The sequence below is a fragment of the Coregonus clupeaformis genome, chromosome 33 (assembly GCF_020615455.1).
Source record: "Coregonus clupeaformis isolate EN_2021a chromosome 33, ASM2061545v1, whole genome shotgun sequence".
NCBI lineage: Eukaryota > Metazoa > Chordata > Actinopteri > Salmoniformes > Salmonidae > Coregonus > Coregonus clupeaformis.
In genome coordinates, this window is record NC_059224.1 from 38,134,082 (window position 1) to 38,149,222 (window position 15,141).

The 15,141-nt window shown below is 42.0% G+C and overlaps 1 protein-coding gene across 1 annotated transcript in view; it reads left to right on the forward strand.

Annotated features, from left to right (window-relative positions):
• Window positions 1–14,250: 14,250 nt before the first annotated feature.
• The window catches only part of LOC121565682 (transport and Golgi organization protein 1 homolog), a 78,751-nt gene continuing 77,860 nt past the window's right edge, over window positions 14,251–15,141 (forward strand). The window contains 2 exon segments of the mRNA XM_045210087.1: window positions 14,251–14,831; window positions 14,925–15,058. Of these exon segments, the coding sequence (XP_045066022.1) occupies window positions 14,315–14,831; window positions 14,925–15,058 (651 nt within the window). The 5' untranslated portion in view covers window positions 14,251–14,314.

Here is a 15,141-nt window from a genome sequence, read left to right on the forward strand (position 1 = left end):
GTGGAAACATCATGCTTTGGGGCTGTTTTTCTGCAAAGGGACCAGGACGACTGATCCGTGTAAAGGAAAGAATGAATGGGGCCATGTATCGTGAGATTTTGAGTGAAAACCTCCTTCCATCAGCAAGGGCATTGAAGATGAAACGTGGCTGGGTCTTTCAGCATGACAATGATCCCAAACACACCGCCCGGGCACCGAAGGAGTGGCTTCGTAAGAAGCATTTCAAGGTCCTGGAGTGGCCTAGCCAGTCTCCAGATCTCAACCCCATAGAAAATCTTTGGAGGGAGTTGAAAGTCCCGTGTTGCCCAGCGACAGCCCCAAAACATCACTGCTCTAGAGGAGATCTGCATGGAGGAATGGGCCAAAATACCAGCAACAGTGTGTGAAAACCTTGTGAAGACTTACAGAAAACGTTTTACCTGTGTCATTGCCAACAAAGGGTATATAACAAAGTATTGAGAAACTTTTGTTATTGACCAAATACTTATTTTCCACCATAATTTGCAAATAAATTCATTAAAAATCCTACAATGTGATTTTCTGGATTTTTCTTCCTCATTTTGTCTGTCATAGTTGACGTGTACCTATGATGAAAATTACAGGCCTCTCATCTTTTTAAGTGGGAGAACTTGCACAATTGGTGGCTGACTAAATACTTTTTTTCTCCACTGTACGCTCTGGATAGCCCTGACTTTGGCTTGCAGGGATTTGTAGTCTTGCATGATGTCTACTTTGATGCTAATTAGCATTTTTCGAATCTGAGAGTAAATAGAGCCGAATATATTGATAAAAGTCACCTTGTCCAAGAGCGATTTAAATGGTTATCAAAACGTCATACCAGGGTAAGCCTACACGAAACACAGCCCTTATTTTAAGTGTTTCTAAAATTCCCTATAGGAAAAATGAATGGTGGAAAAACGATTGGAACCATTTCCGTTTGACCGCTAGGTTTTATGGGTATTATGACACCTCCACTGTGGGGCTCTATAGCAGGGGTAGGCAACTCTGTTCCTGGAGTGCAGCAGGTTCTGCAGGATTTTGTTCCAACTAGGCACCACACCTGACCAACTGAGCTAATTGATCAGTTCAGTGATTGCCTAAATTCAACACACCTGCTGTTCCAGGTTGGTTCAATCCAAAATATGAAGTGTCTGCGGCACTCCTGGACCAGGGTTGCCTAGCCCTGCACTATAGGCCTATAAATTACATATTGGCTTATAGAGAACTATTCTAGGTGCCGGAATGAAGTGGGGTTGGGATTACTCAATAGGGTCTTCATTTTAATTTGACTTTATAACAAGTGGGCTTTGTGTTCGAGCCTATTTCTTCCTATTTAAGAAATAAAAGGTAGGCCTACCTGTTTGTGGACGAAATTATAGGCTATACTATAATAACATATATATATATATATATATATATAATAATGATTTAACAACAATATAATGGAATAAAATAGAATAGAATAAATTAGGGAAGGGAGTTGGTCGCAGAGGTCTGGTGTTGGTGGAAGGACTGGTAAAGGGTGGACCTAGTGCTATAGTAGGAGTTGACTGTACTGATAGTGACGCTGTTGTCTATGGTGATAAGAGTTAACTGTGGAGTCGACCTTACTGATAAATGCATAGATCAGAATAATTTGACAAAACAGATGAATGAAAATAAGGCTGTTGAACCACCAAATCTGAAACATAAATTGTATGGGGTGGCAGGGATGTTGTGGAGGATCAGAAAGTTAAGACTCAAAAAAATGAGGGGAATTATCATGCTATTTCAATGGCAATACATTCCATTATGCAGCATAATGAAAAGTGTGATTTCGAATTTTGGGAGGAAGTTGCCAAAACTTTGCAATGGCCAATTGGAAAACCCATTGTCACCAAACGTAGTATCAAACATTTTAGGAATATGTGGGACAAGAACAGAGGTAACATTCAGTTTTGTTAATCAGATTGAGGAACAAGGTTGAGTTGACCAATCCTTTGAGCCGTCACCCATATGTAATGAGATAGGAGATGAGGATGACAGCATAAACTTTAGTCAGTGCAACAGTCAAAGACAATAAACTAACTGATACAAAAACACCAAACACAGAGGGGGGAGAAGAAATGCAGTGAAATGTAAATATGGTGAGGAATGTGTCACACAGCACAAGAAACCCCAAACACTTTTGTTTCTGTAAATCACCAAATAACAGTAAACAAGCAATGATTGTATTGGCCTATCTCCAGATAGTCAAAAGGATGTAGCATCTGCTACTTTTCTATGCAACTCAGAATCATGTTGAGTTCAAGTACAGCCATTGTAAAATGGATTTAGTCTTAAAGGGGACTGTGACACATCTATACAATCTATTAATAGTGACAACAAAGTGAAATTAAACAAAATGGTAAAAGAACATAAATGAGGTTCAGGTACAAAATCTTTGGTAGGCTCAGTGCCTCACATCCCTAGAATCATGTAGTTAAGTAGGCCTCAAACAGTACTGGGGAAAATCTGAATATTATTTATGGGGGGGGGTATAGATAATTTTAAACAATAAAGGCAATACTTGGGGAGATATTGACCCTGAATATGGAATGGATCAGCACAGTTAACCCCTCATTAACCCCTCTGCTTGCAAGTTCTTTTCTTTTTGCATCTACCTTATCAAGTTAAAAACAATATTCTATTTACCCTTGATGCTTTCCTTTTTGATACTCTGGCTCTGTAAAAAGAGAAGTAGATAACTTTAGAGATGTCTATTCTATTCACGCCCCGATTGTGCATGGGGCACGTAGCGTGGACGCCCAGGTCAGTGGCTGGGTCATGGGCCGGAATCTTTGGTAGGGGTTACATCTCCACAACAACTGATCTTTGAAACATTTCTCTCCACAGTGCTCCTGTGCAGGGGGAAAGCTTTCAGCGATTTCACCGGACCAGACTGTCGGTTTCTGTCATTTAAAAAAGGAGAGACTTGTTGGTGAAACCATACAGGAGAGGAAGTACAGAACCAACGACGCTAGACGGAGAGGAATATGTTTAAGCAAAAGGCAGTTTATTAAACACAGAGATAGCTGGTATCTGCTCAAGCTACATGCATGGACCCATTTCAGTTGCCTCTTATGGAGACAGTTGAAAAGGGATCAAAAACAGAGTTTTCAGCATTACTTTATACAATGCAACACAAAGGAAGGGGTCCTTCTTCTAGTCCCTTGATTGGTTCCGGAGGCGTAGGAGGCGGGTCTGCTCTGTCCAGAGTAGAAGCCCCATTTTGTGCACGGCAGAGTCCTCTGCCCTAGGCACCCGACCAGTAGAAAGAAGTGCAGTGTGTGTGTGTGCGTAACTCGTGAGGCATGAGGATGAGTGTGCGTATGCATGGAGATGTGTGTGTGAATGTGTGTATGTTCTCAAAGGAAAGTCTCGTGGGGAGCAACCAGATTGTGGCCTGTGGCGTGGGAGTTGTCCTTGAGAAGATATTGGCTCTGTCCATTGTTCTTGCATAGGAACAGCATTGACTGAAAACAAGCTCCTAACATTAAAATGGGTCATGCACAAGATTTTAGTCAGACCAAGCTATAACATTTTAATATTTACTACGACAAATCCCCCTCTTCACGTCTCCCCAGAGACGTGACCAAGTAACAGTAAAGAAGGAAAACTTGAGACGTGACACAAGCTAACAGTGTAATTGGCAAAATAGGGAAAACTTTATCAGAAGATAAAGTTTTATATTCCCCCTCTTCACGTCTCACAAGAGACGTGACAAAAAGCTTAAATGCTATTCATCATCCAGATATCCTTGGTCAGCATCGTCAATAGCAAGCAAAGGAAACATCTGACCGTTATCTGCAGGATTTGGATCAATAGCGGTGGTTATAATCCTGGTTGTCAGCGTCCGTATGCATGGAATGCAACAGCATCCACAAAGCACTAGAATTGCAGCAAAAACAGAGATGGATACAAGTATAGAAGAAACAAGCGTTTTATATTTACCAAACGCATTCATCCAAGAGTCCCACATTGAAGTATCCACCCCCTGAGTGGCTCTTCATTTTACCATTAAGAGTCCTCAAACCTTCTAGAGCAATTGTCAAGCTTCCATCTGCAGCAGTATTATTAGGAATAAAAGTACAACATTGTTCCCCGAACATAGCACACACACCCCCTCTTTCAGCAAGTAACATATCAACAGCAATTCTATTCTGAAAAGCCATTAATGAAGTTGCAGCTAGTTGTCCATGAACAGCCTCAAAACCTTGTTGAGTCCAGTTTTCTAATTTCTGGACATTAATGTATGTAGTTAATTCTATCGACGTTTTTATTAATAGTGCAACAGTCAGCACCCAAAAGGACGAGCCCCCAAAACTGTACTCCATGTACCCATGTTCAAGGACAGTTTCACAGACAACAAAGAGAGAGTGTTCTTATCAGCCTGTTATGTGAAACAATCCATATCAGTACAGTGCTCCTCATTAATGCATTCCTTCCAAGCTATTCATCACATACAGATCCAAAAAATAAAACCCAACAATTTTATGGTGTCACTCTAAACAGAGTATAATCACCCTTAAGAATAACAGGATATGGAAATTAAATCACAACATTTAATGTTAATAAAAAATAAAAATAATAATTTTAACCCTCTATTCCTCCCCTACACCTAACATGTACTGAGTTGGCTACCAGCCACCCAGGAATCCTTTACCTTCACATCAGGAAGAATAAACAATCACAGTGGTTAGTAAAAACATAAGGTAATAAATGAGCAAGAACTGAAAATAAATGCGTGAATGTATTTTACTAGGCAAAACATGGATCATCCAGCTTGGTCTCAGAGTCAGTAGCAGAGTCACCTGCATCATCCTGGGCCGGTAACAACAGCATCATACCCGACGCCTGCACCACTCCTACCACTGACCTCCTGAGACAGGGGACGATGCAAGAAGCACAACACATTAACAGCAAAAACACAATTACTAGGGTCAGAAATCCAGTAACCACCATAGTAGAGTACTCACCAAACCAGTCACTCAGCCAGGAAATAAGGCAACATCCACAAAGAACAAGTATACCCATAGAGGCCATAACTTCACCCAGAATAGTCACAACAATAGTTTTCCATTTACCAAATATGTTATCAAACCAACCGTTTATGGAGCTATCAATACCAGAGTTCTCAACCAGTTCGTTCTCCAGCGTGGTGATGGTCACTCAAGCGCTTTGGTCACGGGGCCCGTCCGGTGCTATATTGTTGGAGATGAAAGTACAACACATATATCCAAACAGAACACAAACCCCGTCCCGCTCAGCCAAAAGCATATCTAAAGCTATTCTATTCTGCCATGTCATTAAGCTAGTTGCCGCTGTCTGCTCAGCTAATCCCTTTATTGCATCACGAGTGTGGTTAATAAATCTTTTGCTGGTTATATTAAATATAATTTATCCAATTTACATTTTTATTAATTGTTTGACCACCAGAAAATACTTGATTCAAACCCAGCTGCGATCTGATTGTGGATCCCATCAATATATATCCTTTCATCAAAGGATCCCGGGAGGAGGTCCTACTTTCTATGTGACAACTCACCAGTCTCTGACACGTTTGATTGTTTGCTTATGTAGGTGAGTTCACAATCAGTTATCACCACACATCCATCAGATGTCAGCACGGGTCTGGTTTTTTGGCTCCTATAATCCTCTGGCTGCAACAAAGAGGAGAGATTAATCATGGTCTCTTTTAGTTGTGATATTCTCTGTGTGGGAGCAGGAGCTAAGATGCCCTACCCTGTATCCTATCCTTACTAGTCCTAGAAAAACAATTTAGAATCCCCTGTGACTTCAAACTGAGGCAACCCAGGTCGGGATGACTTTGTTATCGGGGGAAACAGATAGTGCAAGTTACCATAAGACTCTTTCACCACATTCCCAGGTGGCCTGCATGGAGGAAAAACCTGACAGAGAGTTAAAGCCTGTCAAGGGGAACGGAGTAGTTGTTAACCCTGGTTTGGCTGTCCCACAGGCAAAACAGTCCTCTTTAGACATCGTTTTTGCCATATACTGAATCCATTCCAACCACAGGTTAAGATTTCTATACCCCGTTTCCACCTGTACTACTTCCTCCAGGTCTATAGTTTTGCACTATCTTTATCACAGCCCCGGTCTCACTACCTCCCTCAGAGAGGTTTACTCTAGAATTTCCCCTTTCCCCTACGTCTAGCTGTCTCCTATGCCTTTTCAACTTGTGTTAGGTTAACTACCACTTCTGGCTGAAACAGGAGGGTCCGTGTGTGCTAGGAATATGGCCCCCACAATCAGACAGCTACCTACCGTCGGGAGACCTGTGAATCCCCACCCTTGCCCTGAGAACATGTCAGATGCCAGAGGCCAACCCATTGCTTTACCTTCTATCGAACTCACACAGGGATGATCAGACAGGGTAAGGGAATCTTCGTTAAGGAGCCAACCCCCGAGCCCTAGTGGTAATCGGATCTTTCTCCTAACTCTGTGTTTGTTCGTCAGGTGTAGCTGGTTTTGCCTTTTTACAGTGTGTGACATGGACCCAGATGGATCTCTCAGCTATTCTGCTGGCAAAGGCAGTACTTGGTAGGGCCCTTCCCGCCAGGCCTGATTCAGTCTCCTGGTTAGATAGAGTGGGTCACCTTCTCCTTTAGTTCACCTGTGGGGCACAAAACCTCTGACATACAGCTGTGGTTAATAAACTATCATACATGTTTTTTGTTTTTTTTTAAATATTTTGTCCTCTCCTTCGTATATATTTAATATTTAATCCAACCATCCCCCTCTTTGACACATGATTTGGCCATGTGTCAATATTACCACCTACCTAAACAATCACTTTAGTTAATATTGGTATTTCATTATCCAATTGCCATTCCTCCACTCTCTCTTCTGTTATTTATGGTTCAAATCAAATATATTATTACCAAATTATAATCTTCTTCACAATTTTCACAGTACTATAAATTACCCTCAACTTAGTAAAATAAACTATCTTAAAGTCCTCCTCTCATGCCTTTAGAATTTACTAGTGTGGATGATTAAAATAACACCAGAATGTTAAAACAGAGTTCAGAGGCCATTGAAATCATTTAACGAACTGTTTAATCCCATAGTATACTAAACATTTACCATTATTCTAAATATTTCATAAATGTTAGTTATCCCAAGTGTTCATTAAGTCCTCATGACATTCATTCTCATAAGAAATCATATATACCCCAAACTCAGCCAAAACCTAAAAACTCCATAAAATTCACTGTGTGCTTCTCTAAGACCTATCACCCTTGACCTGCTGAAAACCCTCCAAAATTGAAACAACAAGGCTTTATAAACATCATACTAGGTGTGTTGTTTTCTATTTGAAAACCCCAATTAAAAAACAACAACCAAACAGCCAGGTCATGAGGACTCCTGATTTCTCTCTTCCCCTTCTGCCTACAGTTTCTTAACTGGTGCCCTTTCCTTGCAGTAACTACACGGTTCCTCACATTCTCTAGCAAAATGTCCCGTTTTGTCACAATTGTAACACTTCCACTCACTCCTGTCTCCACTATTACTATTTCCTTCTTGTCTGTCTTTGCTACCGTAACCTCTCTTCTCTCCTAGGTATTGACTAATAGTCTCACTGTCTCTAATTCAACACAAAACCCCATCATCCAATAAATTTTCATACCCATTACTGTCAATGCCAAATTAGGTTTCTCTGTTCCTGTTGAAGTGCTAAGTCAATAGTAGCCAATTCAAACACCTCACAATTTGGATCAAAGGGTTCCTTAGTCTTCCCCCCACTAGAGTCTACTATTTCTCCCTCAAGGACTAGTCACGCCTTATCTTCCTCTTTCTCACGCTCAAGGCTGGGGGATGGACTTCTCTCTCCTCTCTCCTGTCTGATGGATTGCATGTCTCTCTGAGGCTATTACACAATTCAGTTATTTTCCCAACATACTCTCCGTAATCGGCCCATGGCAAAAGTGTCCTCTGGGCATCCCCTGAAACCCACTGCCCTCTAACGGCAGCCCAAACCTTACTATTCCTGTCATGGGGTGGGTCATTCTTTCTACCGCTCTGGCCACGTCCTCTGTGTTCATGGCCTGTCTGCTAAATGGCATATTATTATTATTACTGTATACATCTAAGGTTGCTGGGGCCCCCTATCATTCCCCGCCAATAGATTAGGTAAGGCTATCAGTGGGTACTGGCCCCCTCCTACTCTCTCTCTCTCTCACTGCTTATTTCTCCTTTACACACCTTATGTATCTGTTTAAGCATGGATTCGAGTTTATCTGCGTCCAGACGTCCCTCAAAACCATACCTCTCCCTCCACCTCGTTATATAATGGAGATTTCTTCTATCTCTGGATTCCATTTTAATTACATCAAGCATTTCTCGTCCCCAGTAAATTCTGGGACCTCTTGTGAGGATTTCCCCCCCCATGGTTGGTACTGTTAAAAATCCCTTAGCCACCTCTTCTATATTACAAGTAAATTTAAAGTAATTCAAAATAGCTTCACACAACAACCCCTCATAAGGAGTGCCCAGCAGGAGTCCAATTCCTATCAGAAAACATACATACAAACATTCAGACACTCCCAATCTCTCCCAGGGGGAAAAAGTTCTTCTTCACCCTGAGTGAGATTGTTGTTCCCATTAGGGTTTCTTCATTGTGTTGTCAGGATTGGTTCTCGCTGCTCAAATCAGCCCTGACTTCTGTCAGTGATCTAGAAGGAGTGGGGGCTGGTGTGCAATGAGTTAGATGGTGTCAGTGTGCGCCTAATTTACCTCTGACCTGGACTGAGTGTGAAGTAACCTCCTTCACTTCGTACGGTCCAGTCCACCTGGGTTCCAGCCACTTTCTCTTGTGGACTTTAACCCTCACCCAGTCTCCCACGTTTACCTTCAGTGTCAGCGTACTTCCCGACAGCTCCCCCTCTTGGGCCTTCTGCGCCTGAGAAGAGAGTGCTGCAGAAAATTCCGTCAATTTCTTCACATAATCAGTCATTTCTATCTGTTGTACATCAAGGGAGGGCATATGACCTCCCTCCCTTGGTGGACCTATGTTAATTTTGTTCCTGCACAAACCTTTGTTATTTTAGCTTTAAATGTTTGGTTGGGACTGTGGATGTTACTGAACCGAATCTGTGCATGATTCCGAATCTTACCTCCACCTTTTTCAGGTGTTTTGTTGCTAAAAATGTGTGGTTGTCAGATCTTATCTGCCTTGGTATACCATATCTGGGTATTAACTTAGTTTGTAGCCACTTAATAACTGACCTATCATCCTCTAATTCTGTAGTTTTCTGTAGGAATTGCCTCTACCCATTTTGAAAACCTGTCTACAGTTTCTGTCATGTGAGGGTGCCACCAGATGTGTGGGACTCGGTTCAACTTGTCTTCCATCATGGCACCTCCAGAGTTCGTCCTGTCCTCTGCCGCCCCCTCTTTCTGTCCTGGGGTGTATGGTGGGGGCCGCAGTGCCTCCTCTGTTAACAATGGGTATAGTGAAGTGGGAACAGGTCTGATGCTGGTGTCTGGGGCGACTGTAGGAGACCCTTTCACACACATTGTGTCAGATTTTTTAGGGTGCACCCTCCTACTCTCCTCTATTGCCCATGTCCCTACTCTCAACTCTCCCTGTGCTCTCTTTCTCTCTTTAGTTCCCTCTTTCTTAAACCTATGTGCCTTGTTCTTTCCTTCTTCCTCTCCCTTGGCTTTCTCAACTGCCACTTCTAGACTTTTCTCCATAATCTTGAGTTCTTCCCCGAGGGAGGTCCCCTCTGAGGTAACCTGCCTGTGTCCATCTCAACTTCACCTCCTCCCACACTTTCTTAACTTTCTTATACTTTTCTTTTCCCCCCTACTCTCTCAGTCATTCGTTGTTGTAGGTATTCATTAAATTTGGGTTTAGCTATGTTTGGTCCTGCCATCTTGCTTTCTCTATCTTTATACACTTATTCCCGTCCCTGGTGTTTTATTTCCAAGGATGTATTATCGGTATCAATTACAGACTTATCTCATGTACGACACCCTCGTATATAAAGAGGCTGATTGTTTTTATATTATGTGTAATGCAATCATTATCATAAAATCAGAATTCTAGTCACATTATACCAATGCAGTAATTTCCACACACAGCACACACCACGCTTTAGTTATCTCACGCTTGTTCTAGAATCGTGCACAACTTCAATATCAGTCTCCCCAGTCCCCGGTTCCTGAAACCCTAGGTCAAATTCACTCAGATCCACAGATTGGTGTTCAGTCTCATAAGTCTCACTATAACTTCACATCATCCATTACACGTTATAATACATAAAAACACAGACACGTTAAAATATAAACACAGCAAAACAAAACTGCCAATTAGAATACAATACCTTAAAAAAATTTAGGTTACCAGAGCGTCCTAAAACATAGTCTCAGTTCAACTGCCACCCTTCACACAACCTTATACTTATGTGAAGTCACAGAAGCAACTGGATCCCTATCAAAGGATTTTCTTTAGACAACTCAATCACTAGGAAAGACTTAATCTCAGCTTAATTGTACCTTTCACACAACCATTTATATGGAACGTTTTAAGTGTGAAATCACAGAGATAACTGGCATCCCCGGGAATTTAATACCTCTGGTCAATTTTCGGTGATTCTCCCCCACCTAATGTCTAGAACTCTGCCACAGTTAAACTTCTACCTCCTCGCAACCTATAGGGTAGGACCTCCCCTAATAGGATTTATGCAAAAGGTCTCAGTTCAAACTGGGTCCCTTTAGGAATCTAGTTGTGGGTCAAATCTTATCCACCAATGCGTCAATCCGTAGTTCGACACATTCTGGATACGTTTATCTTTATTCCTTATTCCTTATTCCTTATTCCTTAATTCCTTAGTATAAAACACAGTACCAGATATCTCATGTATGCCTTAATTCATTAGGATGGAAAATTATTTAACAAGTATTCATACTCACGCTCAGTACTACTGATCATAATTTGGTATTGGTCTATAATACAATATGCAAGATTTCGTTTTAACAGGCTCTGCATACCTTTTTAGAAGAGCGCGCTCTGATCAGGTTCCTGAGCCAAGACGAATAGTTGATTTCTCCAGGATTTTCAGGTCACTCTTCCGTCTGTTTTTAGATCGATGATTTGCCTTTTCCTCTCGCACCAACTTTTAGATCGAATTAAAAACCATCCTCTGCTACCATTTTTGTTGGTGAAACCATACAGGAGAGGAAGTACAGAACCAACGATGCTAGACGGAGAGGAATATGTTTAAGCAAAAGGCAGTTTATTAAACAACAGAGATAGCTGGTACTGCTCAAGCTACATGCATGGACCCATTTCAGTTGCCTCTTATGGAGACAGTTGAAAAGGGATCAAAAACAGAGTTTTCAGCATTACTTTATACAATGCAACACAAAGGAAGGGGTCCTTCTTCTAGTCCCTTGATTGGTTCCGGAGGCGTAGGAGGCGGGTCTGCTCTGTCCAGAGTAGAAGCCCCATTTTGTGCACGGCAGAGTCCTCTGCCCTAGGCACCCGACCAGTAGAAAGAAGTGCAGTGTGTGTGTGTGCGTAACTCGTGAGGCATGAGGATGAGTGTGCGTATGCATGGAGATGTGTGTGTGAATGTGTGTATGTTCTCAAAGGAAAGTCTCGTGGGGAGCAACCAGATTGTGGCCTGTGGCGTGGGAGTTGTCCTTGAGAAGATATTGGCTCTGTCCATTGTTCTTGCATAGGAACAGCATTGACTGAAAACAAGCTCCTAACATTAAAATGGGTCATGCACAAGATTTTAGTCAGACCAAGCTATAACATTTTAATATTTACTACGACAGACTATATATGTCTACTATAAACTCTCAGGCAGACAGACAGATATATGGGCAGGGAGTGTAAGTATAAGTTAATATTTAATTATGTGATAACATTGCAGTCTAGAAGGAATGTTGAAGCATTTTCTGTTTTGTTAACATCATGTTTCGTTCTCTGTTTTTGTTGCAATTTCGTACAATAGGTTGGTAACCGCTTTGGTTATTTCAATAAGGACCAACTTGTAATCAATCACATATACACTGAAAAAGAATTGGAGGTTCCTTCTGAGGTAAATTGATTTAGGCCTATTTCACTACTGCCAATGCATCATCACTTAAACAAGTATCTGGAATGACTGAACTTCTTTCTGAAATGGGTAGTATGACTCAAACAATGTCTTCTTTTTCTTTTCAGGAAACCGACTTTGTTTGCTTTGACACTGGACACGATAAGTTTGACAGTTATGACATTGATTCACTGTTAGGCTCCTCTTTATTGTTAACAGACAAGGAGGAATCTGTGCAAGTAACCACAGATACTTTTGACCTAACCAAAAGTGCTGAGAGCACCACAGTGGAAGTGGATAAGCCTCCACCTGAAGTGACACTGTCAGAAAATTATGAGATTGATAGGGATGTTCCTGAGGACATTGATAAGGTTGTAGAGGAGGTTCCATATGAGGTTGTAGAGGAGGTTTCAGATTATGAAGATCTGAGACATTTTGAGCCTTTAGAGTCCTCTCTGCCTCAGCCTGAAACTCTTGACACAAAGGGAGTGGAATCTGACACAGTACTTGAGACCACAGCTGAGAGGATCAAAGATTACCTTCAGAAAGATCAGCAGAGGACAGAGGACTCTGTGCCGGACAGTGTTGTTGAACCAGAGGAAGGTGAGACCAAAGAAACCCCCTCAGAACCTCTATCCAAAGATGATCCTGAGTTAAAGAATGCACCTGATGGTTTTTCAGAAGGCAGACCTATCCCTGAGTTAAAAACGTTTGATGCTGTCACCTCTGATGATGAGGACACTTGGAAGGTGACTCCATATGACGAGGAGGACGAGGAAAGTGACAAGTTTGAATATCAGCAGGATGAGGAAAGTGATTATCATCTCAGGGAAACTCCATTGCTGGCTTTTTCTGAAGAACCTTCTAATTTGGAACACAAGAACATTCCGGAATCTGATCAGACAGATGAGGAAGACAGTCTATCAGAGGTACCTCATACACAGAAACAGGACTCCAAGGACAATAACCTGTGGTCTTCATTTGGTGATACAGTTTTTAACATTGTCAGTGGTGGGGAAAGAATAGCTCATGTTGCCGGTTCAGAGGAAGATGACGAGGATGATGACGAAGGTGAAATGACACCAGAGGAGTCTCCCAAAATTGAAGAACCCAAGGAGTCAGAGGAAGCAGAACAGCCACATGAGCTAATCTTTGAGGAACCTGCAGACTCTAATTTCAGTGAGGATGCTGTCAAAGTACCTGATGAGGATTCCCAGACGTTGCAGTTTGAGGATGAATCTGAAGAAGGTGACATTGAACCTTCAACACCTCCTGCTGATGAGGCAAGTCCCTTTGAACACACTGAGGAGGCTTTAGCAGAGAACCTTACAGTAGATGACAGCCCAGTCCCTAAACAGCTCTCAAAGACAGACATGCTCTCAGACTTTGATAGTAAAATTAACGAATCAGAGCAGAAACAAGCTGTCGAAGAGTCACAAGTAGATAATACATTGAAACAGGGTGGTACAGAGCTTTTCAGACGATTTCGAGAACCATGCCAGAAGGTCCCAGATCTAAGTAAAAAAACAATGGTGAAAGAGAGCCATCAAGAACTCCTCATAGAGGAGGAGGATTCAATACACCTAGAGGGGGGAAGAGATTGAGGAAGAGTTGCTGGAGGATGAAAATGCATCATTGTGTTCATCCAAAACTGAGCACAGTGATGAAAAGGACAAAGACAGTCTATCTGAATTTGGGTCAGAGCAACCCAATAATGATACACAAACCGATGTTGTATCCAGTGATGTGTTGGATGTGGTCCAACAGGACGAGGCAATTGACATAGAACCTAAGGTGCATGAGACTGAAAAGGATGCTGAAAGCCAAACACCCTCACTTGAAGTGAAGGTTCCGGATCCCTTCCCAAGCCAAGAGCCGAAATACAGTGACGATGTGTTGAGGCTGACACTATTGCAAGACCACTTTAAGGAGGAGGATATGGAGCGCTTCCAAAAGATTCTGGGTCTTCAGAACCTCTTTAGGGTGGAGTTCCTGTTCTCTGACCTGCAGCAGGAGGCTGGTGAGTTTATTGAGGAAGCTGCCATCTTGGACGACTTCCAGGAGTTGGTGTTCACCCTGCGTCAGAAGTACTCAAACGCCAGAAACAGTGCTCCCTTGGCAGTTGGCAGTCAACTACACCCGGACACAGGTAATATTGCTTTTTTTTAAATCAGTTTAAGTTCATGTCAGAGTACAGGAGAATTAAAACCTTTTGTTAAATGCATATTTGGAAAGTGTCATACATTGCTAATGACATGATAATAATGCCTGGAAATTTGGTTTGCATAATAAGCTGTATTTATGAATTGCCCAAGAAGTACAACAAAGTAAATAGTAGTCTGTTGACAGAACAAATACACATCCTGACAATGCCAGTGAGATTGCAATGCATGAAAATGTACTCACTGTTTGAACCTCTGAATGTTTCAAAAGATGGGGAAATGTCTGATGCGGAGGAAGAGAAGACATTCCTGCACTCTGTGGAGGACACAGACAAGGATAACCTCACTGTGACAGAGACGGGTGAAGAGACTAACACACCTGAGAAGCCTGCCCATGATGAAGGTCACAAGAGACCAGATATGGACATTGAGGAGGATGGCAGGTACTTTAACAGAAACAAAGACAATCAGCTGAGCTCTAAAACTCCAGAAGAAATCCAGAGGGGCCCTCAAACTATTTTGGAAAACATCTTGGACATGGGACTTAGTGTAGGCATGGATCACCCTCCCTCAGGTAGGTGTTCATTAAACTTTCCCTACTTTTGAGATTGTGGTGAGATGTAAACTGTGTATGCATTAACCTAATTTTCTTGTGCTGTATTTCCAGGATCTCTGGAGTCACCTCCTGTCACTGATTTCCATGAAGAGAAGCACAGTGGTTCATCATTCGTATCAGTGCTAATTTTATCTGGTAGTCTCGTCACCCTGTTTTATGAGTACCTTGGAATATATGGTGTTATGGTAAGTTACTTCATGTATTTCTCTCTAATGAATGGGCTTGCCTTCCTATTGTAATTGACTAACTGCCTGCATTTAGTGCTTAG